The following is a 26,294-nucleotide window of genomic DNA, read 5'->3' on the forward strand; positions in this document are numbered from 1 at the left end:
TTGCAGGAGCTTTTTGCAGAAATGTACAGAATGCAATTCAGATGACACTTTACTTCCCCTGCCACTCCAGTCTCATGAAATCTTCCAGGCCCAGAGAATCCTCTCCAGTTTTACTCACATTTCCCTCCCACCCAGTGTGTCCTGTAAGCTGCAAGGCAGCACAGCTTCACAGGTGACTAATCAGCCCCACCCAGTCAGAGGCTCAGGGCTCCCTGCATGGAGCTGACTTAGAGGGGACAATGGTCCCAACTCTCCTTAGCAACTGACACTCCAGGCAAGGACCAGACACATGTAGTGTGGAATAGAAGCGTATTCACAAATGTATACATAAAAATAAAATCCTTTTCTTATAAATGTCTAAGATTCCCCTAACTAGGGTTCTCCAAAAGAATACCTCTTTCAGTTATCAAGTCTTAGAATGTCCTTCTTTAATCTGACTAGCCAATAGTATGAGTATCAGGTTTCCTTACAAACCACCAGCTAAATTCTGCTTTTCAACTTACTACATGGCTCTCCAAACAAATTATGTAACCATTCTAGTCTTAATTCTCTCCTGTTATTAGCCCTCCACACGTAGGTACTGTTAAGGTGCCCACTACAGTAGTATATTAATATTGCATTATACAGCAATACCAGTGTAGTATTTAAACTATTACCACTTGAATTTCCTACCACTAGTTAAAATTCTTGCCTAAGAGACAAGTATTGCTACACTGCAAAAATGAATTTTAATTTGACCAGGGTAATGAGATACATACATTATTTAAGAAACAGTAAGTGATCATGTAATTAAAGACCAGATAATAGGGCATATGCACTAGGGCAGTGGTCTCCAACCTTTTTACACCCAAGATCACTTTTTAAGTCTCAGAACAGGCAAAGATCTACTGTCCCGCCCCTTCCTTGAAGCCCTGCCTACATTACATGAGGAAATCTAATGTAAATGCACTGCGCAGGTGCGCAGTTCAGAGAGGGCTCAAGAGCTACTCTTAGAGCCCCTGAGATCTACCGATAGATCACGATCTACTGGTTGGTGACCACGGCACTAGGGAATAGAGCTAAAGATGTGCATGTAGCCTTAACAGTCATTTCCTCACTTTTAAATGTTTCAGTGTGCATCCTGAATATTACATTTATTAAGCAGAATCCATTAGTTTAAAAGTCCAGAAAAGAGGAAGATAGTCAATGCTCTGAAGGACTTGCAACCTAAATTAGACAATATATCAAATGACCAGACAACATTCAGCATTAAAACACTGCACAGAGATTCCACTCCATGCTGCTTCTGACTTTAGAGGATTATTGAAAAGCTTCACAGAAAATGAACAAGCTTAGTACACACAAAGGAAGATAAATTATTCCATGTATGAAGGAAATGGACAGATATTATTTGAGTATTTTGGAGGAAGCAGAAGGGGGAAAATAGGAGCAAGCTGGAGACCAGAAATGCAAGCACAGACTTGTGTAGAGCCCTAAATGTGAGAAGCAGAAGTTTGACCCTCAGTCTGAAAGTGGGGAAGAAAACAGTGAGGTCATTCAAAGAGACAATGACAATCTAACTGGCAGATATGATTATATGATTACTTGTTCTTGCACAGGGGTGATGACAGAGGAAAAACCAGTCCCTGATGCAGAATGCACATCTCTCTGAGATATCTATAGAAGAATAAGAGCAGCTGATGTCAATTATATTTTAAATGCTATTTATAGATGCTGCTATTTAGAGGCAGACTGGTAACAAAAATTATTTTTTTGTGCATCAATTTATGTACAACCTCAAAATAAAAATATATTATACCACTTCAAATATTCCTACTGCCATAAAATGCTTTTGTATCACTAATCACTGTAACAGGAATTGTTTTAGAAGTGTACCGTGTTTTATGGAGAACTAGAAGGCATTGACTGAAATGTTCATACCAACTTACCTAACAAGAGGCTGTGGAGGTTCTGACAGGGACATGTCACTACTGGAAGATGCACTAGGAGGACGCTCCTGCGCCTTGTTTTCTTTGTCAGATTCCCCAGACGGTTGATATCCAGGCATGGGCTAGAAATAAAGAGAAGATGCTAACAGCAACTTTTTCAGATGCTCAAAGTAAATGAGAAGCTTAAGTTTCTTGCAATTCAGAGACCAGAAAAAACTCAACATTAAAGTTTTAATAGCATGCAAAAACAGAAAAAATAAGAGGGCATTCAAGATTTTTATCCCAACAAAACTGACTGAGAAACAAGCTTAACTCTCACACTGAACCAGCCAAAAAGGAACCAAGAAAGTTAACAGTGATGACCTGTCATCTAACAGACATGTTTCACAGTAAGTCTCAAATAGAAGTGAGCTGAATGACATCAATAGTCACAACGCTGACAAAAGTAATCTGAACCGAAGTCCCTCATTCAGTCTGAGAAGTTTTATTATATGCAGTCTTAAGTTTTGATCACTGTATCTGTTAATCAATACATTAAATAGGGATGCCACCAGTTAACCGGTAAGCATCACCCGGTAAAGGTTACCAGTTAACTGGTGGACCATCTGGGCTGGAGGTCTGCTTCAGCCCTGGCCGGATCCATTATGGTGTGGGAAGGAGTCAGTCCCAGCCTGATGGGGCCCACCATGCCACGTTGCTGCAGCAACTCTCTACTCAGAGTGGCACAGTTTGGCCCGAGCGGTTCCCGCTCATTATGGGCCTGGCCTGGTCAGAGCAGTCCACAAAGCAGCAGGTCTAGCCAGGATGCAGCAGTCCTCTGCTCATGCCTTGGGGTGGAGGAGCCACCCCTGCTCACGCCTTGGGGTGGCCAGGCCTGCCATGCCACAGGCAGGGGGTGCTCCAGAGCAGCCCCCACCCAGGGTGGGCCCAGCTGGTCTAGAGGCCCCCTCTGCCCACAGGATCCCAATCAATCATTTAACCAGTTAAACGTATGTTCCTTTGTGTAAATAGTTAACTGATTAAACAAGATCTTATATCCCTAACATTAAACTCAGATGCTGGTTAGAATTGGGAGAGAGTGAATTTCCATTCATCATGACGGAGTGTCGTGCTGAAGCAAAGACATTCTGCTGTTTTTAATCTTAATAAAGACAATACAGGACCTTCCTAAGTATTCTACCCTCGATTTCTATGACTATCTTTAAAATACTGAAGTGATGAAACTGCCATACCTGCATTTCCTGTGCAGTAGCAAACTGAGACACTTCCTCTAGCAAAGTTTGTTCCAGCAACAATTTAGAATACGTTTCCTGTAGTCGCCTAGCTGCTGAAGGATCAGAAGTTGGCATGTTCTTTGTCTTTGCAAAAGCCTCTTTCTGTTTCTTATAAAGCTCTTGAAGTCGTTTGTTCTTCCGTTCCGCTGCCTCTTTCTGCGCCTTCTTCTCTTCATTCTGCCTCCTCTTCCTCTCTTCTTGCTGTCTAATAATGTACTGGCGAACCTCATCTGTGTCATAATGACGCTTCTTGGAGATAACTTGAGGCTCTTCACTAGCAGCTAACTTGTCTGGTTTTCTTTTTGTTGGACTGTGGCTCCTGGCACCTTGTGTAGGCACTGCAGATTTCTGAATTTGCCTTTCCCCATCTTTCTCTTGCTTTGTACTCTGAATTACTGAGTCCAACTGCAGATCATCAAGAATTCCCTGTATCTCCACAGGCAAAAAGTCCTTATTTAAGGAGGTATGTTCTTCATCTTGTTTACTATCTGGAAGAGTAGAATCCACTTTCTTCAGGTTACTCTCGGAATGTACTTTACTCCTTGACCACTCAGAACTTCTTGGACATGTTTTGTGTGAAACATCCAACCTGGGATCTGACCCGGTCCTACCAATAGGGCCTGCTGAAGAATAAAAAGTGTCAGATGCTACCTCTAAACATTATGAATAGGAAAAAAAAGATGAGGACGACAGATTTTCTTTATTTCAAACCAATCATATAAAAATAGTCAATATTTGAAGAGCATAAAAAGGAAGGAGATGAGCTAGTATTCTCTTGTCAGTTCCATCCGAAAGAAAAAACATTCTGTTTTATATGTTGAAAGCACTATATTAAAATGTGTTTGATATATAAGGCTAAGATTTGAGAAGTAGAAACTACCACTGAAATATCTGCAAAACATTTTAATGTACCAAGCAGAGCCAACAATTTCTAAAGCTCTTATATATATTAGTGGTAATTCAAACAGATAGGTTGTAGCCATGACACTGCTACCAAAATGGACATAATTTAATAGTTCCCATTAGCACAATTATAGTTAAGGGTCTATCAATTTATAATTAAATCCCTCCCATACAGCTTTACAAATATGCTGTAAAGTTTGTTTCAGAATGAAACTAGACATTAGGCAAAGAAATTATTACAAGTTGCGTGCTTGTGCAGCAGTTAATGAGAAATTCAAATACTGCCCAGCTGATTAGCAGAGTGCCCACTGCTAGGTTTTTTTTGTTTCTACTGGTGGTACACATTTGCACATGCACTGGTGTACATAAAATTTATTCAGATTTGTAATGAAGTTAGTTGAAGTACAACCTTAACAGCTGCATCTTCCTAATATAGTAGGAGCTTCGTCAAATCTTAGAAGTTTGCGAAGTTATTATATAAAAAATTAAACCCAACAGAAAAAACTAGCATTAAATACAGCATAGCTTACGGGATTTAGTAGCTCTCTCTCTCCCAGTTCTGTCACTGGATGTTGCCCTTCTATGCTGTTGCTCTACTTTAGGTGCTGGACCCAGAATCTTTTTCACTAGCTTTTGTCCATCCCGCCAAGAAGATGTACTTATCAGATGTCCTCCACCTAGACAAAGAGTAGAAAATGAAGTACTGGATGTATTTTCCAGTGTATCTTGTACTTGCCATAACCCTTATACTTATACAATAAGAACTACCATGACACTCCAAACAATGGAAAAGGCTTCACTTCACAACCCAGGCTCCGTGCTCCCGATAAGCAGGGCTTCTCTCTGACCGACAGCCTCTCTGGCAGGCAGGGCTCCACGCTCCCAAATGGCAGAGCTCCCTGCCATCAGCCCTGGCCAGCGGAGCTCCCTGCCCCTGGCCAGTGGGGCCTCACTATAGCTGGCAGAACCCCGTGTTCCTACCTGGTGGGGCTTCCATGAGCCTCATTCCAGTCAGTGGAACTCCGCCCTCCACAGCCAGGGGGCTCCAGGGTTCTGTGCCCCAGCCAGAAAGGCTCCCTGACCCCAACCCATTGGCCCTGAAGGCTGCCAGCTGCTGACATCCTCTGCACTGGGGTGCTCTGGTCCAGCAACATCCGTGGTCCTAATGGACCACGGATGTTGCTGGACCAGAGAGTCCTGTACCACAAAGGTTCAACCTGTAGTGAGAATAAAAGGCCCAGAGGGATAGGGAAGGGGGAAAATGAATAGTTCACCTTTATGTACTGAAGTTAAATGAGCATCAATTTAGTTTACACTAAAAGACTTTAAAAAGCAATAGCATTTTTAAAGCAAATTTGCTGCTGAGATAGATAGTTCTTATGGATGTACAAACGTGAGGCCACAACAGTGGGCTAAGAAAATCCACTGCATTTTAGCAATGAATTCTGAGAAGGGAAGCTGAAAGGGTCTAGACCCTATCTTAATGGTTTATGCATGGCTTAGGAACAGAATGCAGTTATAAAGGGCATCATCACAGTTATTTATTTTTCCAAACCGACATTAATATTATTCTATTATCCTTTATCAGAACAGAGGTTGGCAGAACAGGTACAAAGGTATCTTCACTGAACACTTGTAAGGTTAAACATATACATTCATCTAATTTTTCTTCCAATTAGTTTTCCACACAATATTTCCTAATCTTTTGAAGTACAGTACCAAGATTGTTGGATGAAAAGTACATACAAAAACAAAGCAGTGCACTAATTATTTAATTTGGGCCATCTATCACTTTAATTATAGCTGAGAAACACCTAATTTGCAAGTAATTAATAATCAGGTCAATTTAAGCCTCTCTCTTAGTTGGGATTCCCAAATATATATGTTCATAAACTAGCATATCAGCATAGTTTTAGACAAAGAAATAGGGATTATAGCCTTAAAGGGTTCTGCAAAACCTAGCCATTGAATTTAACTAAATTAAAAAAGCAAACCCAACACCGCTAGGTCTAGTATGTTTTGACATTCAGTATCTTCAATACTCCTTTAACGGAAGCAGTAGACCTCTATGAGAAAAATTTGAAAAGCCACTAATTCAGTGACTACTTAAAACTGTAAAACTATGCAAGTGCTTTCTGAACTTGCATAAAGTTGAACTTGAGACAGGTTAACATGAACCTTTTAAAAATAGATGCACCAGTCAAAGAGATTCTCTTGGCCAACTTGCTGCTCTCAATCAAATGTATGCCCCTCCAGAAAGAAGAGCTCATATTTTATTTCAGGCCAGCTGTCTCCACTAAAAGAAGCTAACAAAGCAGAATGTGAGCTGCAGTTATTTGCAGGACATAGCTTATTATGCACTCTGTTGCTGCAGTGACTGAAGGGGGAGAAAACATCATTACAGATATGCCACTGAGGCTATGTCTACACTGCTGGGGGGGTTTTCAGAAAAAGGTACGCAAATTGTGAGCTGCAATTTGCGTATCTTTTTCCGATTCTTTATTCAGAAGAGACTTTTCTGATATTTGACCTGTCTACATGGGTTAAATGTCAGAAAAACCTCCTCTTTCAGAAGAGCCCCTATTCCTCATAAAATGGAGGAATACAAGGCTTCCAAAAGAATGCGTCTGCTCTTCCGAAAAATTTTTTGGAAGAGCAGACGTGTTCCCTGAATGCAGTGGAGTTTTTCCAGGATACCTCTGTATCCTGGAAAAAAACTCCATAGTGTAGACATAGCCTGAGATAGCTCTTATGTCTCTTCTCTAAAAATTTCAGCACAAAAATGAGAGAGAATTCTACCATAATCTGATATGGAGATAGGTGCAGCAACACCACTGCATCTGGGCTACTTCCCCTTTCTGGACTAACGGTACAATCATAAATATTTTATGGAAAATTCTTAAGTATTTTTCTTTTCAAGGAGATGTTGTTCCATTCTTGACCCAGGATGCCCACAAACTCTTCTTAATTCAGGCTACCCTTTCAAACTTTGGGAAATCCATCTTCAGATTCCCAAACCAAAATGAAGTTCGAACAACACACAACTTCTGTTAGTTTTGAGAATTCTCCTAAGTAAGAGAAAAGGCTTATCCATTCACAGTTCCTGAACACCACAAAATCAACAGAGCAGAAAAGAAACAGCTTCGAGCTACCATTTACAGGCAGTCCCCAGGTTACGTACAAGAAAGGGACTGTAGGTTTGTTCTTAAGTTGAATTTGTATGTAAGTCAGAACTGGCATCCAGATTCAGCCGCTGTTGAAACTGACCAGCAGCGGCTGAATCGGACACGCCTGGGGCAGAGCAGCTGGGGTGCTGCTGGGTTGATCCCGCAGCGCCGCTCCTCGGCGCTACTGGACCAACCCGGCAGCACCCCAGTTGCTCTGCCCCAGGTGTCCCCAAGTCAGCCGCTGCTGAAACTGATCAGCGGCTGATTCCAGGAAGCCCGGGGCAGAGCAGCTCTGCCTCGGGCTTCCTGTAGTCAGCCGCTGATCAGTTTCACCAGCGGCTGACTTGGGGACGCCTGGGGCAGAGCACCTGGAGTGCTGCTGGGTTGGTCCAGTAGCGCTGCACCTCGGCGCTGTGGGACCAACCCGGCAGCCCCCTAGCTGCTCTACCCCAGGCGTCAGCGAGAAAAGCCTGGTCTGCTGGGGGTGGGGGGTGCACACTAGCTACGCCCCCCCCAGCAGACCAGGGAGATGCGGAGCGGCTTTTCTCACCGCGAAGGATGCGGGCGGCGGGACCACCCAGATGCGCCGCGGTCCTGCTGCCTGCGTCCTCCGCGGCTTTGCTCCGAGTCTCCCTGTCTAGCCGCAGAGGACGCTGGCAGCGGGACCGCCACGGCGGTCTGCTGGGAGGGGGGCGCAGCTAGTTCGGGGTTCCCTCACCCCGTTCGTAAGTAGGGATCCGACGTAAGTCAGATCCACGTAACCTGGGGACTGCCGGTACTTTCAATACCAGTTTCAATTATTAGTTATCATAACTAAAATGAGACATTTACATATTGCTTCCCTGACTATCATATCCTGAGTGCACAAGTTCTATATTGTGCCACAGTAACTTTGTTCCCTGAAATGCTTTGGGAGCAATATAATCATACAAGGCTTAATTCTATGAGCCTCGTTAAAGAAAAAAAGAGCTAACTACAGACCAGTGTATTTTCTGAGATGAAATATGCAGAAATAAATGCCCTGTACATTTTTAATCTATGTTAATATATTGATTGGGTTGATCCTGATGATTGCTTATTTAACTTAAAAGTTCATTCCAAAATAATTCTACCTGAAAGTTTTTCCATTTGCTTTTGTTACTTATAATACCAAAGGTTAGTACAATTGAAAGGAAAAATATCTCCTTTATAATTTTTTCAACTGAAGTACAGAAAAGGAATGGAGAAACTAGGTAGAACAGAAACTGAAAAAGGAAGTTGTTCCCCTCAGCCTCCTAATTCATTCCCAAATCTAGACATGTGCACAGGAAGGAAGGGATGAGGAGAAAGGAAAATGACTCCTTCATTGTATTCCCAATTCATCAGGCCATGGGAGTATAACACAACAGGTTCTATTGCCTCCATTCCACCTATTAGCAGTGGAAGCTGAGGAGCCCTCCATCACTGCTAGCATCTATCTGGGAGATAGGATAGGCACCAGAAAAGCAACAGGTGGTGTCCACTATGACACCCCAAAGCAACAAATTTTGTGCAAAATATATCATAACACATGTCAAAGGAAAAGTTATGGTTTGCTGAATACAATTATTCTATTTGTATGCATGTATTATTTTTGTATATGAAGATATGTATATGGACTATGCACCTGTATTTCAACACCTAGAAACACCTAAAGAACAAAGATTTTGACTGTGGAGGTGGTCCCAGGCTGGAAAGGAAGATCCAGATTCCTAGCCAGCATATGGAAGATTGGTGAATTGTTTATACCATCAGGATGAGACACTGCTTGATTCAAATCCTGTCAAGTTTATAGAACTTAGATTGCGATTCTGTTTTATTTCTTAGGTAATCTACTTTGATCTGTACACTTATTACTTAGAATCACTTAAATCTATCTTTCTGTAGGTAATACATCTATTTTACATTTTTTATCTAAAACAGTGTGGTGTTTGAAGTGCAAAGGGAAATCTGCTCAGGAACAGGAGCTGGTGCATTCTCCTCTCCACACTGAGGGAGGAGCAGACTGGACTGGTAACTTACACTATTTAGGCTTCTGATTAGGACAAGATGGTATAGCTGTGAAGTCCTAAACTGGGGAGCTGAGGGGAAACTGTCTGGAGCCTCTCTATTGTTAATGACTGACTGGCAAAAGCATTCATGGAACTCAGATGGGTGTGTCCCTGCCAGTAAATGTTCGAGAAAGAAAACACAGGCAGATGCGGAGGGCAAGAACAGTCCTGCTGGTTTCCAGCGCACTGGTGAATGTTCTCAGACAACCCCTGTGAAATATATGCACAATCTGCTGTTGTTTTGAGTTGCACACAGCACTAGGAGAAAAGAAAATTTTGTAAACAGGGAAAAAAAAAATCTAGTGGTGGATAACTAATCTCTGAACATACAGCTCTAGAAAGAAGCCTATGTCAAGAGTACTACTAGTCACCTGGCTTGGAATCTGGGCTTGATGACCGTGTCAGCTTTTGGACCTTGCGCACTGGTCTTGTTGCTTTCTTCTCCTTGTTTTTTTCAAGTGGTTTCTCTTTCCCTGTTGAATCCTCTGAAAAGCAGACATTGTGTGTGAACTGTTAGTTGACACCCAGGGGAAGGGGGTAAAAAACAGAGAAGCAAACTTGCTTCAGCATTTACCTTCATCAAGTGGGGGTTAAACAGAGAACTGCAGCATGACTGCTCTCTAGGTCATGCCCACTCCCTTACAGTATAACAGTTCCATCTATTATAGAAACAGCTAGGTAGCTAGCTCCTCCTACTCCAAGGCCCAGAGATTAGATTCCACAATGCATTGCTTAGGCTTATCTGTATAGCTTTGCCCAAACACTCTTGTATCAAACACTGTTCACATAAATACTAGAAAACTGCTAAGCCATAAATATGCACAGATAGCAGCCATAACAGATCATTAGGAAGTTCATTTTGGGTTTAAAAGTCATATTCTGAATTACTGTTGCTTTTTTATTCTACTAAGTGACAAAGTTTAGCAAAGTGCATCTGAATGGGCTATATCTAGCTCCTTTCATTGTTCACCCTCCTCCTTTACATTATGCACGTTAGCATACTTAATCCTTGACTCCCAACCAATCTATTAAAATGTGACAGACTGAACAGCAGAGCATGGTACTTGCTGCAATAGTGCAGGCAGAATTTGCCACAAAATACACCAATGGACATGTCCACACTGCAGTTGAACATCCTCTACTTTACTGGCCTCTCTCAGTTAACTTGGACTCACTGGGCAAATATCTACACCGAAATTGTCAGCCCCGCAACCTGAGTCAGCTGACTCAGGCCAGCCATGGCTATTTGACTGCTGTGTAGATTCAGAATTGTTCTTCATCATTTAAGCTTTAATTTAAAAAAAAAAAAAAAAAAAAAAGACTTCAGCCTTAGCCTTTTTGGCTGCAACAAAAACGTTCAAAAAATAAACCAAATGTGAGCAAGTGCAATGTTACCAATGTGCTTGTATAAGCTAGGATAAAAGGTATTTTAAAATGCATTTAGCTAAAGTGTTTTAAAAATCTTGTTTTAAAATTTTATTGTAAACAGGGCAATTTTTATTTTAAAATATGTTTAACAGAGTGTAACCAATGGGGGAATTCAGAATCAACAATTCCACTGAGTAGGATTTGTGTGTCTATGATTACAATTAAAAAACAACCTCAATTTCTGACAGAGATGTTCTTGAAAGTGCTACTGAATTTTCAGGTCTGTTGCTGGTTTCAGTACCAGGCTGCAAAAACAAAGTAGGTCTAGCTGACCCTACAGGACATAGTGAATATATATCTAAGTTAGATTATCTGTCAATGTGTTCACTTTTAATAGAACAATCTCAATATGTATTTACAGTACGTACCATGAATGACTATAGATTGTTACTTGGAATCGGCTATTTGAGATGATCTCTTCAACTGAAGGAGCAGGTTAATTAGTTACTCAGTTAACCTTTCACATCCCTACTTACTGGAAAAGCTTTTCCACTATTGCTCCTCTTCTCAATGATGGACACAGCTGAACTTTCTGCTTCCCTTGAGCAGAGGGAGAAGTGTCCTAAGACTTCTCATGTATTAATAGCAGGTTTGATATAATTTACCTCTCATAATGGGAAATTTGAAAAATCAAATGAAAAATTGTTCCACTTCAAACTGCAATTTTTATGCCACCACAAAATAAAACAATAATTTGACTTATTTAAAAAATACCCTGTTCATTAAAAATGTTTTGCAGGGCGAAAGAAGTTTTTTTCAGACAGTTCAAGTGCCTGTGGACAGAGTGCAGCAGAGTTTCTCAAAGTGAGAGGCATGGAATGTATTCTGGGTGAGAGAAGCTTTAGGGGGAAAAAGTACATTTCATGCTGCCCTCTGCCCTGCCTTCAGAGCTGGATGGCTGAAGAACAATGACTGCTGGCCAAGAGCACAGCACTGAAGGCAATACTGCAGCCAACAGCATCTAAGTTAAAATTTACATTACTATATATTTAAATTCATCAATACCTTTTTTAAAAATGTTTATTGAGAGTTGCATGTTGATTTTTATGAGTATATTTACTCATTTGGCAGGGGGCATAAACCATTACAGACACAAAGAATGGGGATGTGCTCAAATATGTTTGAAAAACACTGATGTTCAGGATATATACTACAGTACAACTCCATTAGTCCGGCATCCAATGCTCCGGCACTCCTGATGGTCTGGCACCATCGGGAACCCAGAAGTGCTCCGGGCAGCCGGACAATTGGAGCTGCTCTGCGCCCGGCTTCCCCATTCAGCCGCTGCTGAAACTGACCAGCAGCGGCTGAATTGGGACACCTGGGGCAGAGCCGGACTACCGGAAGGGGGGGGCTATGAGAGGTCTGAGGGGGCATCCCCCTACCCCAGACCCCTCATAGCCCCCCCTTCCAATAGTCCAGCATATCTGATAATCCAGCACCCCGTGGGTTCTAAAGGTGCCGGATTATCGGAAGTTTACTGTATTAAGTAGCTTAACTTTTCATGTACCATAGATTTTTGTCAGCTTAAGTTGCATGAATAGCAACTATAACTGCTCTCAAAGAAGCTTGTGCATATTAATAAGCTCAGATCTTCTTCTCACCTGTTAATTGGAGTGCTATATCTCGATACAATTCCCTACTGATGTTGTGAAATTCCTCTTCATGCCACACCTTTCCATCAGGAGTGCGAATCTTTGTTTCAGCAGGATTGAACCCTATGATAAACAGAGATTTTGCAGATTTCTTTTAAAAACTTTAGGGGAAAAAATGTGTTAGTAGGTCTTGTCTATACTACATAGTTTTGTTGACATAACAGTGGAGGTATAGACTGAAATGTTCCTCCCACTGAAATAACTTCCCTGCTGTGCCAACATAATAAAACCACCTTAAGAGGTGTAGAGCTTAGGTCGGTATAGTGAGATCTACATAGACAGTGTGTTCCTTACATCGGGTATTAGGTGTTACTCTTTTCAATTTCACAGCTCCAAATTCACAAAAAAGCCAATTTCTGGTTCCTAAGCTGTGCTGCTATCCGGTCTTCATGCCAAGCCAGGTGCCATCCCTCTCCTAACTCGAGTTGCCACCTAGGCTCCCAGCTCACAATTGGGAGTCCTGCCATCCCCACCCTTCTGAATGCTGGCTCCCTGCCGGAAGCACAGCAGCTGCCCAGACAAGACTCCACTCTGGAGGTGAGATGTCCTGGGTAGCTGCCCACCCACTCCCAGTTTGGGATGGGAAGGCAAAACTCCTTGGAGGGCAGCTGGGCTCCCAGTTGGGACCTACACGAAGCTAAGAACCCTGGCTTTCGATTCCTCACATTGCCCGTTTGAAAATGGTAGAAGTGCTCCCGGTGAGGACACAAACCACAGACAGAAAGGAGGAAGTGTGGACACCAGCGATCATGATAATTAATGTGGTGGTTATAAGTTGACTTATCTTTGTAATACAGACATAGCCTTCGGCACCATATAAAATATCATTAGTTGCTAAGGTAAATTACATTATGAGAATGTACTATATCGCAAGCAGTTGATAAGCACTAGGTTAACAAGGAGCATTGCCAAAAGTACTGGTTAAAAGACAGGAAGTGCAAGGTTAAGCTTTTCACTTTCTGTTCATGTTGAAATATGAAGAAGATAAGCTATTTTTCTTAATTCCAGGCTCCCATAATTTAACTGGTTAAAACGATGGGAAACCAAAGGTAGGAATGAATGGTCAGTTTTCAGAATGGAGAGAGGTAACTAGTGGTGTCCCCTAGGGGTCCATACTGGGACTAATCATATTCAATATATCCATAAATGTTCTGGAGAAAGGGGTAAACAGTGAGGTGGCAAAATTTGCAAATGATACTACACTGCTCAAGATAGTCAAGTCCAAAACAGACTGTGAAGAGATTCAAAAGGATCTCACAAAATTAGGTGACTGGGCAACAAAATGGAGATGAATTTTAATGCTGATAAATGCAAAAGAATGCATATTAGAAAACATAATCCCAACCATACATATAGTAAGAGGGGACTAAATTATCTGTTACTGCTCAAAGAGACAGATCTTGGAGTAATTGTGAATAGTTCTCTGAAAACATCCACTCAATGTGCAGCAGCAGTCAAAAACGCAAACAGAATGTTAGGAATCATTAAGAAAGGGTTAGAGAATAAGACAGAGTATCCTATTGCATCTAGGTAAATCCATGGTACGCCCACATCTTGAATACTGTGTGCAGATGTGGTCACCTCATCTCAAAAAAAAAGTTATCTTGGTATTGGAAATTTTTTTTAAAGCAATAAAAATGATTAGCAATATGGAACAGCTGTCACATGGAGAGGGGTTTAAAAGACTGGGGCTTTTCGCCTTGGAAAAGAAACAACTAAGAGTGGGATATAACAGAGGTCTATAAAATCATGACTAGTATTGAAAAAATGAATAAGGAAGAGTTGTTTACTCCTTCACATAACACAAGGACCAGGGGGTCACCAAATGAAATTAATAGGTAGCAGGTTGAAAACAAACACAAGGAAGTGCTTCTTCATAAAGTGCAGAGTCAACCTGTGGAACTCCATGTCATAGGATGCTGAGAAGTAAAGACTATAAAAGAGTTCAAGAAAGAAGTAGATAAATTCATGGAGGATAGGTCCATCAATGGCTATCAACGAGGATGGACAAGAATGGCATCCCTAGCCTCTATTTGCCAGAAACTGGGAATGGGCAACAGGGGATGGATTACTTGATGATTACCTGTTCTGTTCATTCCTTCCATACCTCTTCAATATCTCAATTTAGAGAGTAAAGACCAAGATTCATTTTTTGAGATTTCGGAGAAATGCATAAACTAATCAAAATGTTAGATTTCAAAGGCTCTATTGTGCACAAAGAGTACCTAGGCACCTAAAATTTTGGATTGAATTCCACACATTTATCGGAAGACTCATACTTTATTCCCTCACAAAAGTATCACTGAGTTTAAAGGGAAAACCAGACCCTAATTTCACAGGCAGGGTCCATTTCTAGTGTGTGTTCAACAAATTTAAAAGAAGTTCCATTAAAAAAGTTCTTGTGCACAAGACTGTATTTCTATTATAGTCAGAAACAGCTTTAAAAAAGCCTCATTCAATGAGTAAACAACTTTATAAATTGTACATAAAAATATAATACATTCATATAAATCTCAAGAAGCCTCATTCTGAATTATCTGAATGAATTCCCTGAACTCTGAAGGATGTTTTCGTTAATCTTAATAATTGTACCTTTTGGGGTTTCTGCCTTTGTTTGTCTTTGAAAAAAAGTGTAAATTCTATTACGAAACAATGTTAGAACACACCCATTACTATTGTCTCCGAAATTGTGGGGGCCAGAAGTTAAGAACAATACTTTATTTTATCCTCTTTATATTTCAACAGGAATACAAAGGGTATGTCTACACTACGGGACAAGGTCAAATTAAGATACACAACTTCAGCTAAGTTAATTTCATTGCTGAAGTTGAAGTAGCGTAACTCAACTTTTGGAGCCGTCCACATTGCAGGAAGTCAAAGGGAGAACACTCTTCCTTTGACTTCCCTTACTCCTCATGGAAGCAGGACTACTGGCATCAACAGGAGCGGCCCTCTCAGTTTGAATGATGTCTTAACTAGACCCGCTCATTTGAACCCTGAAAGATTGACAGTGGCAACTTCGATCTTCTCTGTAGTGTAGAGAAGTGAAAAGCGTTTCCTGGCTTTCGCTTCAAACCTTTAAACTTTTAAAAATGCAGTTCATCTTTAACATACCTTTGAGAAAGTGATTAGAACAATTTTTTTCTCAGAATATATAAATTACCAAACTCTGCTCAGGGCTACATGAAAATGCACCTAGAATGTTGGTAACCTGAGAGAGTAAGGATATAGTATGCTCTAATTTTCTGTCTTGATTGAGGAGAAAGTGCAGGAGAAATTATAATGTATGTAAAGCATATTAAATATATACATTTAGATGGCATAATTTCTTGCCTATAATCAGAATTGATTACTCCCCAGACAGAAAATACAAGCCAATTGCCATATTTTGACATGCTGCTCCACAAAAGCTCTCCCCTCTCTCTCTCCACCCCCCATATATAAATAACACAAGATAAAGGATGTACATACCTTTATATGTTGGAGCAGGGGGTGCAACTGCCACTTTTCTGACTTTTGGCGTCACTGCGTTCTCCACATTTGTTACCACTACAGGCTGCTCAGCATATCCAAAAAGTTGTACTTTGCTGCCTAAATCTTCTACATGCTCCCATTGTTTCCTAATCCGCTCCTTCAGCTTCTCCAATTTAGCATCATGAAATTTAGCATCATGCTGCCTCCGTTTTAAGATTTCCAGTTTGTGGGCACTGGAAGTACTAGTAGAAGAAGGGGAAGACTCTGCCAGCCTTATCCCTTTTAGTTCAGCATCCTGGGCTATGCTACTCAAAGGAGTTTTAGTGTTGTTCTCATCTCTTCTGGATCCACTAGTCTTTTCCTCTGATGTTGTAGGAGGTGCAGCTTTAAAAAGAGACTCGATGTTCTGCAAAGCATCTATGGCTGGTCGGTCATTCAAATATCTAACAACTGTGTCATCTGCTGCTGAAGAACGTGGGCTTTCAAAATCTCTGTTATGTAAGTCAAGTTCTTCCCGGACATATATCATATGGTTCAGTCCTCCATTTTTAGTGTGTGCTTCAGTACTGTCTAACCCAGACAGTAAACATTTCGCCTCCAATTGACTAGAGCTTTGGTAAGACGGCACACCATAAGTCTCTCTACCATAAAAGAAAGTCAACATTAGAAAAAAACAGTAGAAACAGCACAAAGTTTGAAAAAACTCCAGTGTCATTATTATCTATATCAGCGGTTCCCAACCCTTTCCAGTTGCGGACCCATTTTGACAATTCAGGAAGACTTGGTAACCCAGGACAATTTTAAAAATGTGCGAATGGCTCCTTAAGAGCCACCTGGGGAGACACCTGGCGACCCTTTTGAAACGTAATGGTGACCCATATTTGGGTCCTGACCCATACATAGGTTGGGAAATCCTGATCTATATGAATTATATAGTATAAACACCTGTGAGCTTCTTAAGTCAGAGAGAATCCTAGTCACTGTGTCAAAATCCTCCAAAGCACTTGTAACCTCCTCTCAGCTTGCTATCATCTGCAAACTTTGAAAGTATACTTTGTGTGCCATTATCTTAATCATTAATGAAGATATTGAACACAACGGACCCAGGACCAATCTGTATAGGACCCCACTGGCAGAGAACACCTCCCCTGGTCTAGAAAATTCTCTTGTTTGGGATCAGTCAGGTCCTGTCATTGCCAGAGCAGGGGGATTCAGCCTGTAACTTTCTTTGATATCTTTGGTATCTTGATGTTAGCAGGCTTTTGGCTCTGTCTTACATGACCGTCTCATAAATAAACTAGGGAAATGCTCTCCCCGCTGTCGGCAGAGCCGCAGCTACACTTTACTTCCATTTTCGACACTGAGCCTAATCGGCACAGCGTCGGAACATGAGTATGCAAATGAAGCCTGGGATATTTAAATCCCAGGCTCATTTCCACTTCCAAAGTGCTTGATTTGCATCCCTCTCTTGGCAGAGGGAGGCAGTCTAGACACAGCCTATATGCCCTTCCAGCTTGATAACTACTCTCTGGGAATGGTTTTCCAATCAGTTATGCACCCTCCATCTAGGGTGCATTTCCCTAGTTTATTTATGAGAAGGTCATGTAAGACAGAGCCAAAAGCCTTGCTAACATCAAGATACCCCACATCTATCACTTCCCCCCAGCTATAAGGCATGTTACCCTATCAAAGAAAGTTACAGGCTGGATCCACCTGGTCTGGCAGTGACGGGACCTGACTGGTCCCAAACAAGAGAATTTTCCAGACTAGGGGAGGTGTTCCCTGCCATTGGCCCCAAGCCAGCTGGACCCCCCTCTCTCTCCCCCTCCCCAGCCAGGCTGTCCACCCTGCTGCCACCAGCCCAGGGTACCATGGGCGTCCAGGGTTCTCCATCTCTACTCTGCGCTGATTAGGCCTCAATTGGAGTATTGTGTCCAGTTCTGGGCACCTCATTTCAGGAAAGATGTGGAGAAATTGGAGAGGGTCCAGAGAAGAGCAACAAGAATGATTAAAGGTCTAGAGAACATGACCTATGAAGGAAGGCTGAAGGAATTGGGTTTGTTTACTTTAGAAAAGAGAAGACTGCGGGGGGGGACATGATAGCCGTTTTCAGGTATCTAAAAGGGTGTCATAAGGAGGAGGGAAAAAACTTGTTCATCTTGGCCTCTGAGGATAGAACAAGAAGCAATGGGCTTAAACTGCAGCAAGGGAGGTTTAGGTTGGACATTAGGAAAAAGTTCCTAACTGACAGGGTAGTCAGACACTGGAATAAATTGCCCAGGGAGGTTGTGGAATCCCCATCTCTGGAGATATTTAAAAGTAGGTTAGAGAAATGTCTATCAGGGATGGTCTAGACGGTATTTGGTTCTGCCATGAGGGCAGGGGACTGGACTCGATGACCTCTCGAGGTCCCTTCCAGTCCTAGTATTCTATGATTCTATGATCCCCCAGCCCTGCACCGCTGTGGTTCACTGGCCCCGCACAGACTGCAGGCAGCCAGGTTTCTGCGGCTCCATGCTGCCACAGGCTTCTGTGGTTCTCCAGTCCCTAGTCCCATGCTGAGACAGGCAGCCAGGCTTCTTCAGCCCCCAACCCCATGCTGCTGCAGGCAACTGGGATTCTCCAGCCAATGGCCCTGCAGGCTTCTTCGGACCCAGACTCCATGTAGCCAAGGTTCCCTAGCCCCGCACTGCCAAAGGCTGCTGGGGTTCTCCGCCCCGTTCCCAACACTTTTGTGAGGCTCCAGTCCTGCTTCCCCCAGACAGGCTTCCTTCCTCCTAACCATTAGACTCCTGGGTTCTCTGGTCCAGGAGTATTTGTGGTCCTGCCGGATCATGGATGTGGCCAGACCCGAGTCCTGGTTTTCAGAGGTTCAACCTGTATTAGGTTGGTTTGATGCAATTTGTTCTTGACAAAATGCATGACTGTTACTTATCACTTTATTATCTTCTAGGTGTTTGCAAATTGAATATTTGCTCCAAAACTGAAATGAAGCTGACTGCCCTGGATTGTCCTTGTTCCCCTTTTTTCATAAATGGGCCAGTATAGCGTCATTTTCCAGTCCTCTAAAAATCTCTCCTGGCTTCCATGAATTTTTGAAGATTTGTTGATGGCTCATATCTCCTCAGCCAGCTTCTTGAGTATCTAGGATGTATGCGTGTTAGAGTAGAATTTATGTAAGGTTTACTGAGGTTATGGTGGTGAAGATGTGCCAATGCATGGCAGGTCTGTTGAGGTGAAATGGTAGACTTTTTCATCTAGTCTACTAGGCTTAGTCCTTTGGCCAGTATGTTCAAGGGAGCTTTTTGAAGCCATGTGCATAACACTGCACACGGTATTCTCTATTTCTTTTTTCCCCTGTTAAATATAGGCTCTTAGTAATGTATATTACAAAAGTACACAGGACACTGACAATTGGCAATCAGTGCAAGCAATACAATCTGAATGCCCTGACTTGAATATGTGATCTTACAACCTTCACGAAGTAAAAAGCTAGTCTCTTCCATTTCATGTCAAGAAAAAATTATTCCAGATGGGGAACTAGCAACAGGAACAGTTTAATTGACAAAAGAACCCCCAGCCAAACTGACATGCCCCATTCTGCATCCTATGTAGCCAAGAAGTAAGAAAATCAATAGTTGGAAAGAGGAGTCTAAAGGCATAAAAGAAGTTTTATGTTTGCTTACATTTAGTTTCTACTGATATTTAGATAACAGTGGGGCTGGACCCATTATAAAAAATGGAATCTAGGTCAAATTACAGAGAACGAATATACACAAATATTGTAGGGGCAAAATTAGAAAGGCGAAGGTACAAAATGAGCTCAAACTAGCTAGACACAAAGGGTAACAAGAAAACATTCTACAAATATATTACAAAAAAGAGGAAGACCAAGGACAGGGCAGGCTCATTACTCAATGAAGAAAGAAAAACTGTAACAGAAAATATGGAAATGGGAGAGGTGCTTAACAACTTCTTTGTTTCAGTTTTCACCAAGAAGTTTGGTGATGATTGGATGCCTAGCATAATGAATGCTGGAGAAAAGGAAGTAGGCTCAGAAGTTAAAATAGGAAAAGAACAAGTTAAAAATTACTTAGAAAAGTTAGATGTCTGCAAGTCACCAAACCCTGATTAAATGCATCCTATAATACTTAAGGAGCTGACTGATGAGGTATCTGAGCCATTAGCTGAGATTCCAAAAGACTGGAAAAGGTAAATATAGTGCCCATCTATAAAAAGGGAAATAAGGACAACCAATGAAACTACAGACCAGTCAGCTTAACTTCTGTGCCAGGAAAGATAATGGAGAAAATAATAAAGGAATCCATTTACAAACATCGGGAAAACAATAAGATAAGGAACAGTCAGCATAGATTTGTAGAGACAAAACATGCCAAACCAATATGACAGCTTTCTTTGATAGGATAGCAAGCCTAGTGGATAAGAGGGAAACAGTATATGTGCAAACCCTAGATTTTAGTAAACCATTTGATACAGTTTTGTACGGTCTTCTTATGAATAAATCAATGAAAGACTAGTAGACAAGGCTACTATACGGTGGGTGCATAACTGGATGGATAATTACAGTAATTACTCATTTAACACGTGCCCACTTTACACATTTTTGCAATAGCACATTTTTTTTAGGGAATGTTTTTCGAATAACACGACCGTCCCCGAAATAACATGAAAATAATCAAGTGGCGGACTACTTCACACTGCAGTGTAAGTTGTGAAAACAGTGGTAATACGCATGAGCGGATGAATACACGTGGTCACACTACTCCTCCACTCACGTGTTTATCTTTGTGTTTTAACAAACCATGGTGACTTGTGTTGCTAGATATCTTGTGTTGCTAGATATCTAATGTTGATGTTGACAACCCAGCACTAACAAAAAATTGACTTTGCTACCACCGCCTAAAATGCAACCCCCACCTTTAACATTATTTTTAATGGGAAAATTGACCCCACATAGCACGTTTTCACTTAGCACAAACATTTTCAGAAACACATCTATAGTGTTAAATGAGGAATTACTGTACTCTCAGAGAGTAGTTTATCAATGGTTCACAGTCATGCATAACAAGTGGGGTACCTCAGAGATCAATTTTGGGACCGGTTCTGTTCAATATCTTCATCAAAACAAACAGGAGGATTGGTCCAAAAGAAATCTGATGAGGTTCAACAAGGAGTCCTGCACTTGGAACAGAAAAATCCCAAGCACTGTTACAGGGTGGGGACTAAATGGCTAGGCAGCCGTTCAGCAGAAAAAGACCCGGGATTACAGTGGATGAGAAGCTGGATATGGGTCAGTGTGCCTTTGTAGCGAAGAAGGCTAACGGCATATTAGGCTGCATTAGGAGCAGCACTGCCAGCAGATCTAGAGAAGTGCTTATTTCCCTTTATTTGGCACTGGTGAAGTCACATCTAGAATACGGTGCCCAATTCGGGGGCCCCCCATTACAGAAAGGATGTGGACGCATTGGAGAGGGTCCAGCGGAGGGCAACCAAAATGATTAGGGGCTGGAGCACATGACTTACAAGGAGAGGCTGAGGGATTTGGGCTTATTTAGTCTACAGAAGAGAAGAGTAAGGGGAGATTTGATAGCAGCCTTTAACTACCTCAAGAAGAGTTCCAAAGAGGATGGGAAGAGGCTGTTCTCAGTGGTGACAGATGACAGAGCGAGGAGCAATGGTCTCAAGTTGCAGTGGGGCAGGTCTAGGTTGGATATTAGGAAAAACTGTTTTACTAGGAAGGTGGTGAAGCACTGGAATGGGTTACCAAGGGAGGTGGTGGAATCTCCATCCCTACTAGTTTTTAAGTCCTGGCTTGACAAAGCCCTGGCTTGGATGATTTAGTTGGGGTTGGTCCTGCTTTGGGCAAAGGGTTGGACTCAATTACCTCCCGAGGTCTCTTCCAACCCTATGATTCTATTAATGATTTAGATAATGGCATAGAGAGTATGCTTATAAAGTTTGCGGATGATACCAAGGTGGGAGGGGTTGAAAGTGCTTTGGAGGATAGGATTAAAATTCAAAATGATCTGGACAAACTGGAGAAATGGTCTGAGGTAAACAAGATGAAATTCAACAAAGGACAAATGCAAAGTACTCCACCTAGGAAGGAACAATCAGTTTCACACATACAAAATGGGAAGTGACTGTCTAGGAAGGAGTACTAGAGAAAGAGATCTAGGGGTCACAATGAACAAGCTAAATATGAGTCAACAGTGTGAAATTGTTGAAAAAAAGCTAACACGGCAAGAAGTGACTAAGAACATAAGAACGGCCATATTAGGTCAAACCAAATGTCCGTCTAGCTCAGTATGCTGTCTTCTAACAGTGGCCAGAGCCAGGTGCCCAAGAGGGAATGAACAGAACAGGTGATCCATTCTTGTCATCCATTCCCAGCATGAACAAATAAACAATGGCAAACAATCTAAGAACACCATCCCTAACCATTCTGGCTAATAGCCATTGATGGACCTAACCTCCATGAATTTATCTGACTCTTTTTAAATTCTGTTATAGTTTTGGGATTTGTAACTGTGACAAACTGAGGTTTTTATTCCCCTTATTATGTAGTATGTGAGTTCTACTGTCCTATAGTAACCCCATGTGCATGTGTGCCTCTATTTCCCAGGGTACTGTACCAATACATAGGTGATGAAGGGAATTTCAGGTGTGATTCTCACTGAAGAAACTACCCAGCCTCCTGCACATACAAAATGGCTGATACCCTTCATAATCTGAGCGACAGAGGGGGAGAGGAGGGCATCCAGGTTACATCTTTTGCTCGGGAAGCAAGACAAAAGCCAGAGGAGGGGCCGGGCAGGGGGCTAGGACAAGGCTGCTAGGCATGTGAGTTAATCTCGGTTGGCTTGTGGCACAGGAAAAGAGACAGGCCCTAGCTCTGGGCCCCCTCTCCCAAAGATGGATTGTACTGACTGTTCCTGTTTCCTGTGCTGACAAGTCTGTTTTGTGCTGTGTATCTGTCAACTAATAAACCTTCTGTTCTACCGGCTGGCTGAGAGCAATATCTGACTGTGGATGGGGTGCAGGGCCTGAGACGCCACACACCTTGGTGACAGCAACATCCTCTGACCAAGAGTTCCTCAGATTGACTGCACTGTGTAAAGAAATACTTCCTTTTGTTTGTTTTACATCAGCTACCTATTAATAGCATTTGGTGAGCCCTAATTCTTGTGTTACGGGAAGTAGTAAATAGCACTTCCTTATCTACTTCCTCTGTGCCAGTCATGATTTTGTAGATCTCAATCATATTACCCCTGAGACATCTCTTTTCTAAGCTGAGAAGACTAATAATGATTAGGGCTAGAATTTTCAGAATAGCTTAAGAGGCTTGAGTGCCCAACTCACTTAGACCTCTTTAGAAATCCCAATTATCTAGCTCTCAGATCTTTAAAAGCAAATGTATTGCCTCACTACTAAGAATGACATGCTTGGATTTAGTAGAAATGAGTAGAATTACAGCACATTACTATAGGTGATTAGCAGAAGCAGGAGAAGAACAAGAATTCATTTTCAGCAACAAATACAACACTTCAGTGATATTCTAAATATGGGGGGGTGGATTATCACTGAAGTTAAAAATGTAAGAGACCTATTGGATCATTGTGTCCATCTTCCTGCAAATGGATGTTGCACTAACCTATATGAAGCCAATGGTTCACGAAATTCCACACGGCTACTCTTTTTCACATTGCTCTCCAGAGTTGTGGCTTGAAGAGGACTGCGGGAGGACTTCTCTTTGCGTGACTTGTTTTGGCTGGAAGACCTGGAGGCTGAAGCAAAAACCAAAGAATCCTCTAGGTACCTACCATCTGCAGGAAGAGAAGGCTCATAGGGCTGAGTGGTTTGGAAAGCAGCTCTCCTTGGATTCCATTAGTGCTCAAGAATAGCACTTAAGTTATCACCTTCTCTTCACCAATAAGTTGCTTAAGCTACCAGGAGTAAGTGGTAAACACTCAAGCAAATCATTGCACTAGTTCACTCTAAAAATGCAATATTTTAAGGATATTTATCCTTGAAAGCCAGTGTCATGAAACTATTAAAATAAGTTAACTAGTTAAATGTTTGAAACTCTGCTGGTCACTCCAATGTAATACTACTGTTTTCTGTTTATGAAAAGCACAAATTGAGCAAAGCACCTTTCTAGTGAGATTCAAATACTATCACCAGATAGGCACCTTTTTCCCCATCAAGACAATGTATTCATGAGAAGGTGAAACATTAATCCAACTTTTTCTCAAGTTCATGAAAGAAAACTGGGAAAATAATATTAAAAATAAAAAAGGTGGTATTCAAAAAGACTTATTCATACCTTGTCATATATAATGAAATCTTTTAAGTAATACACACCTTTCCTACTTATTTTCCTGGTAGCACTGGCTGTGGGCTTCTTGGCATCCATGACAGAATCAAATACCACTGCGAAAGTAGGTGTTATCTCCAGTTTGTTCTCAATATGACACAACTAGAATTTCAAAACACAAAACAATATTTAGATGCATTTCATGAATGATGAGGATACAACTTTTTTTAAAAGTACAAAACTCCTCTCACTTTCACAGTATGAAACAATCTCAGTCAAGAACAGCTTTAAAATTCTGGTAGTATAAACTTCTATAATCTTGTGACCAGAAACATTAGTATAAAAAGAGATTATCCACATTAAGTTCTGTCGATTAATCAGTTTCCATTAATGGGTCTTTTGCCAACAACAGAATAACACAAAATGCCAAAGGTCTTAACACTTAGCCTCACTGAAACATAACCACTAAGAAAGAAAATATATCATTTTGTATAATGCTGTGCTCTAAACGGAACATGAAATAGGATTTAACATATAAAACTACATCACTTCTCTTAGCTATTCAAAATTAGAGGGATGGTGGACATACAGAGAAATTCCCTAAACTGCCAAATACTTGATTTTACTGTACCCAGTTTATAGACAATGTAGCACTGCATCCTAAGTATATAGGTTTAAGTTCCACATCATGGTAGCATTCCATGATTGGTGCAGTACATACCAAACTACGAAACACTTGTAATATTGCTTCAACAGCCCTAGTCTGTGAATATCAGTACAGGCAGTCCCCGACTTACTCGGATCCGACTTATGTTGGATCCGCACTTACGAACGGGGCTTTTCTCGCCCCACCACCGCGTCCTCCGGGGCGAGAAAAGCTGCTCCGGGTCTCCCTGGTGTGCTGGGGGGGGACTCCCCAGCACAGCAGGGAGACCCGAGCAAAGCCGCACAGGCGGCGGGACCCCGCTGCCCGTGCGGCTTTGCTCCTGTCTCCCTGCTGTGCTGGGGGGGACCCCAGCTGTTCTGTCCCAGGAGTCCAGATTCAGCCGCTGTTGAAACTGATCAGCGGCTGATTCCAGGAAGCCGGGGGCAGAGCAACTCTGCCTAGGGCTTTCTGTAGTCAGCTCCTGATCAGTTTCAGCAGCAGCTGAATCTGGAGCCAGTTCCGACTTACATACAAATTCAACTTAAAAACAAACCTATAGTCCCTATCTTGTACGTAACCCGGGGACTGCCTGTATGTAAGAGGCGGCCAGCTAGTTCCTTTAAAACAGGGATGGGAAAACCTAAGACCTGAGGGCTGGATGCAGCCCCCAGCTTGCCTGGATCCGGCCCCTGGGGCTCAGGGCTCTTCCGCAGCATTGGGAAGCCCACGCTGGCACTCCAGCTTGACACCCACCTCCTGCAAGGCTGGAGCACAAAGAATTTACTAGCCCGAGCCTGCCCTGGACTTTGCTGTGCGAGGGAAATGTGGGGAGTGTCTTTCTCCTTATCAGTCGGGGTCCATATCAGTGAAAGTTTGTTCGGTTTTTTTGCTTCTTACTTGTGTATAGCCAACTGATTTTTCAGAGGGTCAGCAGCCCCCAACCCAAAAAAGGTTCTCTACCCCTGCTTTAAAATGATGAATATAGGTATCTCACTTTACAGCTCACACCTGCAGAGAACTCGGAGATTTTCAAATATACCTAGTGACTTTGAGTACTCAACTTTAACACTGAAAAGAGGTCTGGATTTTCAGAAGACAAACATTCAGTACAGACAACTAGTATCTTTTAAAGTGCCAAAATTGGACATCCAAAATCTCTAGTTACTTTCGGGGGGAAAAAAAATCTTGGCCTTGATATTTACTAACTCTAAGGTTTTCAGGAGCAAGATTTTTTTTTATAATATTCAGCTTGGTGAAAGCTAACATGTACTTTGGCCATTACTTACAGTGCTACCAGTTGGTAGATTATGTGCTTATGAAAATTCTGTGGGGAATGGACTGTCTTTTTGTTCTGTGTTACTACAGTGCCTAACACAAAGGGGTCCTAGCCGATGACTAGGATTCCTAGGCAC

The 26,294-nt window shown here is 42.0% G+C and overlaps 1 protein-coding gene across 8 annotated transcripts in view; it reads right to left on the bottom strand.

Moving 5' to 3' along the window:
• Positions 1-26,294, bottom strand: part of CEP350 (centrosomal protein 350) — a 110,007-nt gene that overhangs the window by 71,570 nt on the left and 12,143 nt on the right. For 6 of the 8 annotated variants that reach the window (XM_075936824.2, XM_075936823.2, XM_075936825.2 and 3 more), the window contains exons 3-10: positions 24,284-24,398; positions 23,574-23,706; positions 15,896-16,539; positions 12,374-12,487; positions 9,713-9,826; positions 4,636-4,782; positions 3,161-3,825; positions 1,929-2,050 (exon numbers count right to left, since the gene is read on the bottom strand). In XM_075936824.2, the coding sequence (XP_075792939.2) occupies positions 1,929-2,050; positions 3,161-3,825; positions 4,636-4,782; positions 9,713-9,826; positions 12,374-12,487; positions 15,896-16,539; positions 23,574-23,706; positions 24,284-24,335 (1,991 nt within the window). In that variant the 5' untranslated portion in view covers positions 24,336-24,398. The remainder of the gene's footprint in view (positions 1-1,928; positions 2,051-3,160; positions 3,826-4,635; positions 4,783-9,712; positions 9,827-12,373; positions 12,488-15,895; positions 16,540-23,573; positions 23,707-24,283; positions 24,399-26,294) is intronic. The other 2 variants (XM_075936821.2, XM_089780604.1) reach the window with 1 other exon arrangement.

The sequence above is a fragment of the Pelodiscus sinensis genome, chromosome 9, assembly GCF_052426305.1.
Source record: "Pelodiscus sinensis isolate ZL-2025 chromosome 9, ASM5242630v1, whole genome shotgun sequence".
Taxonomy (NCBI): domain Eukaryota; kingdom Metazoa; phylum Chordata; order Testudines; family Trionychidae; genus Pelodiscus; species Pelodiscus sinensis.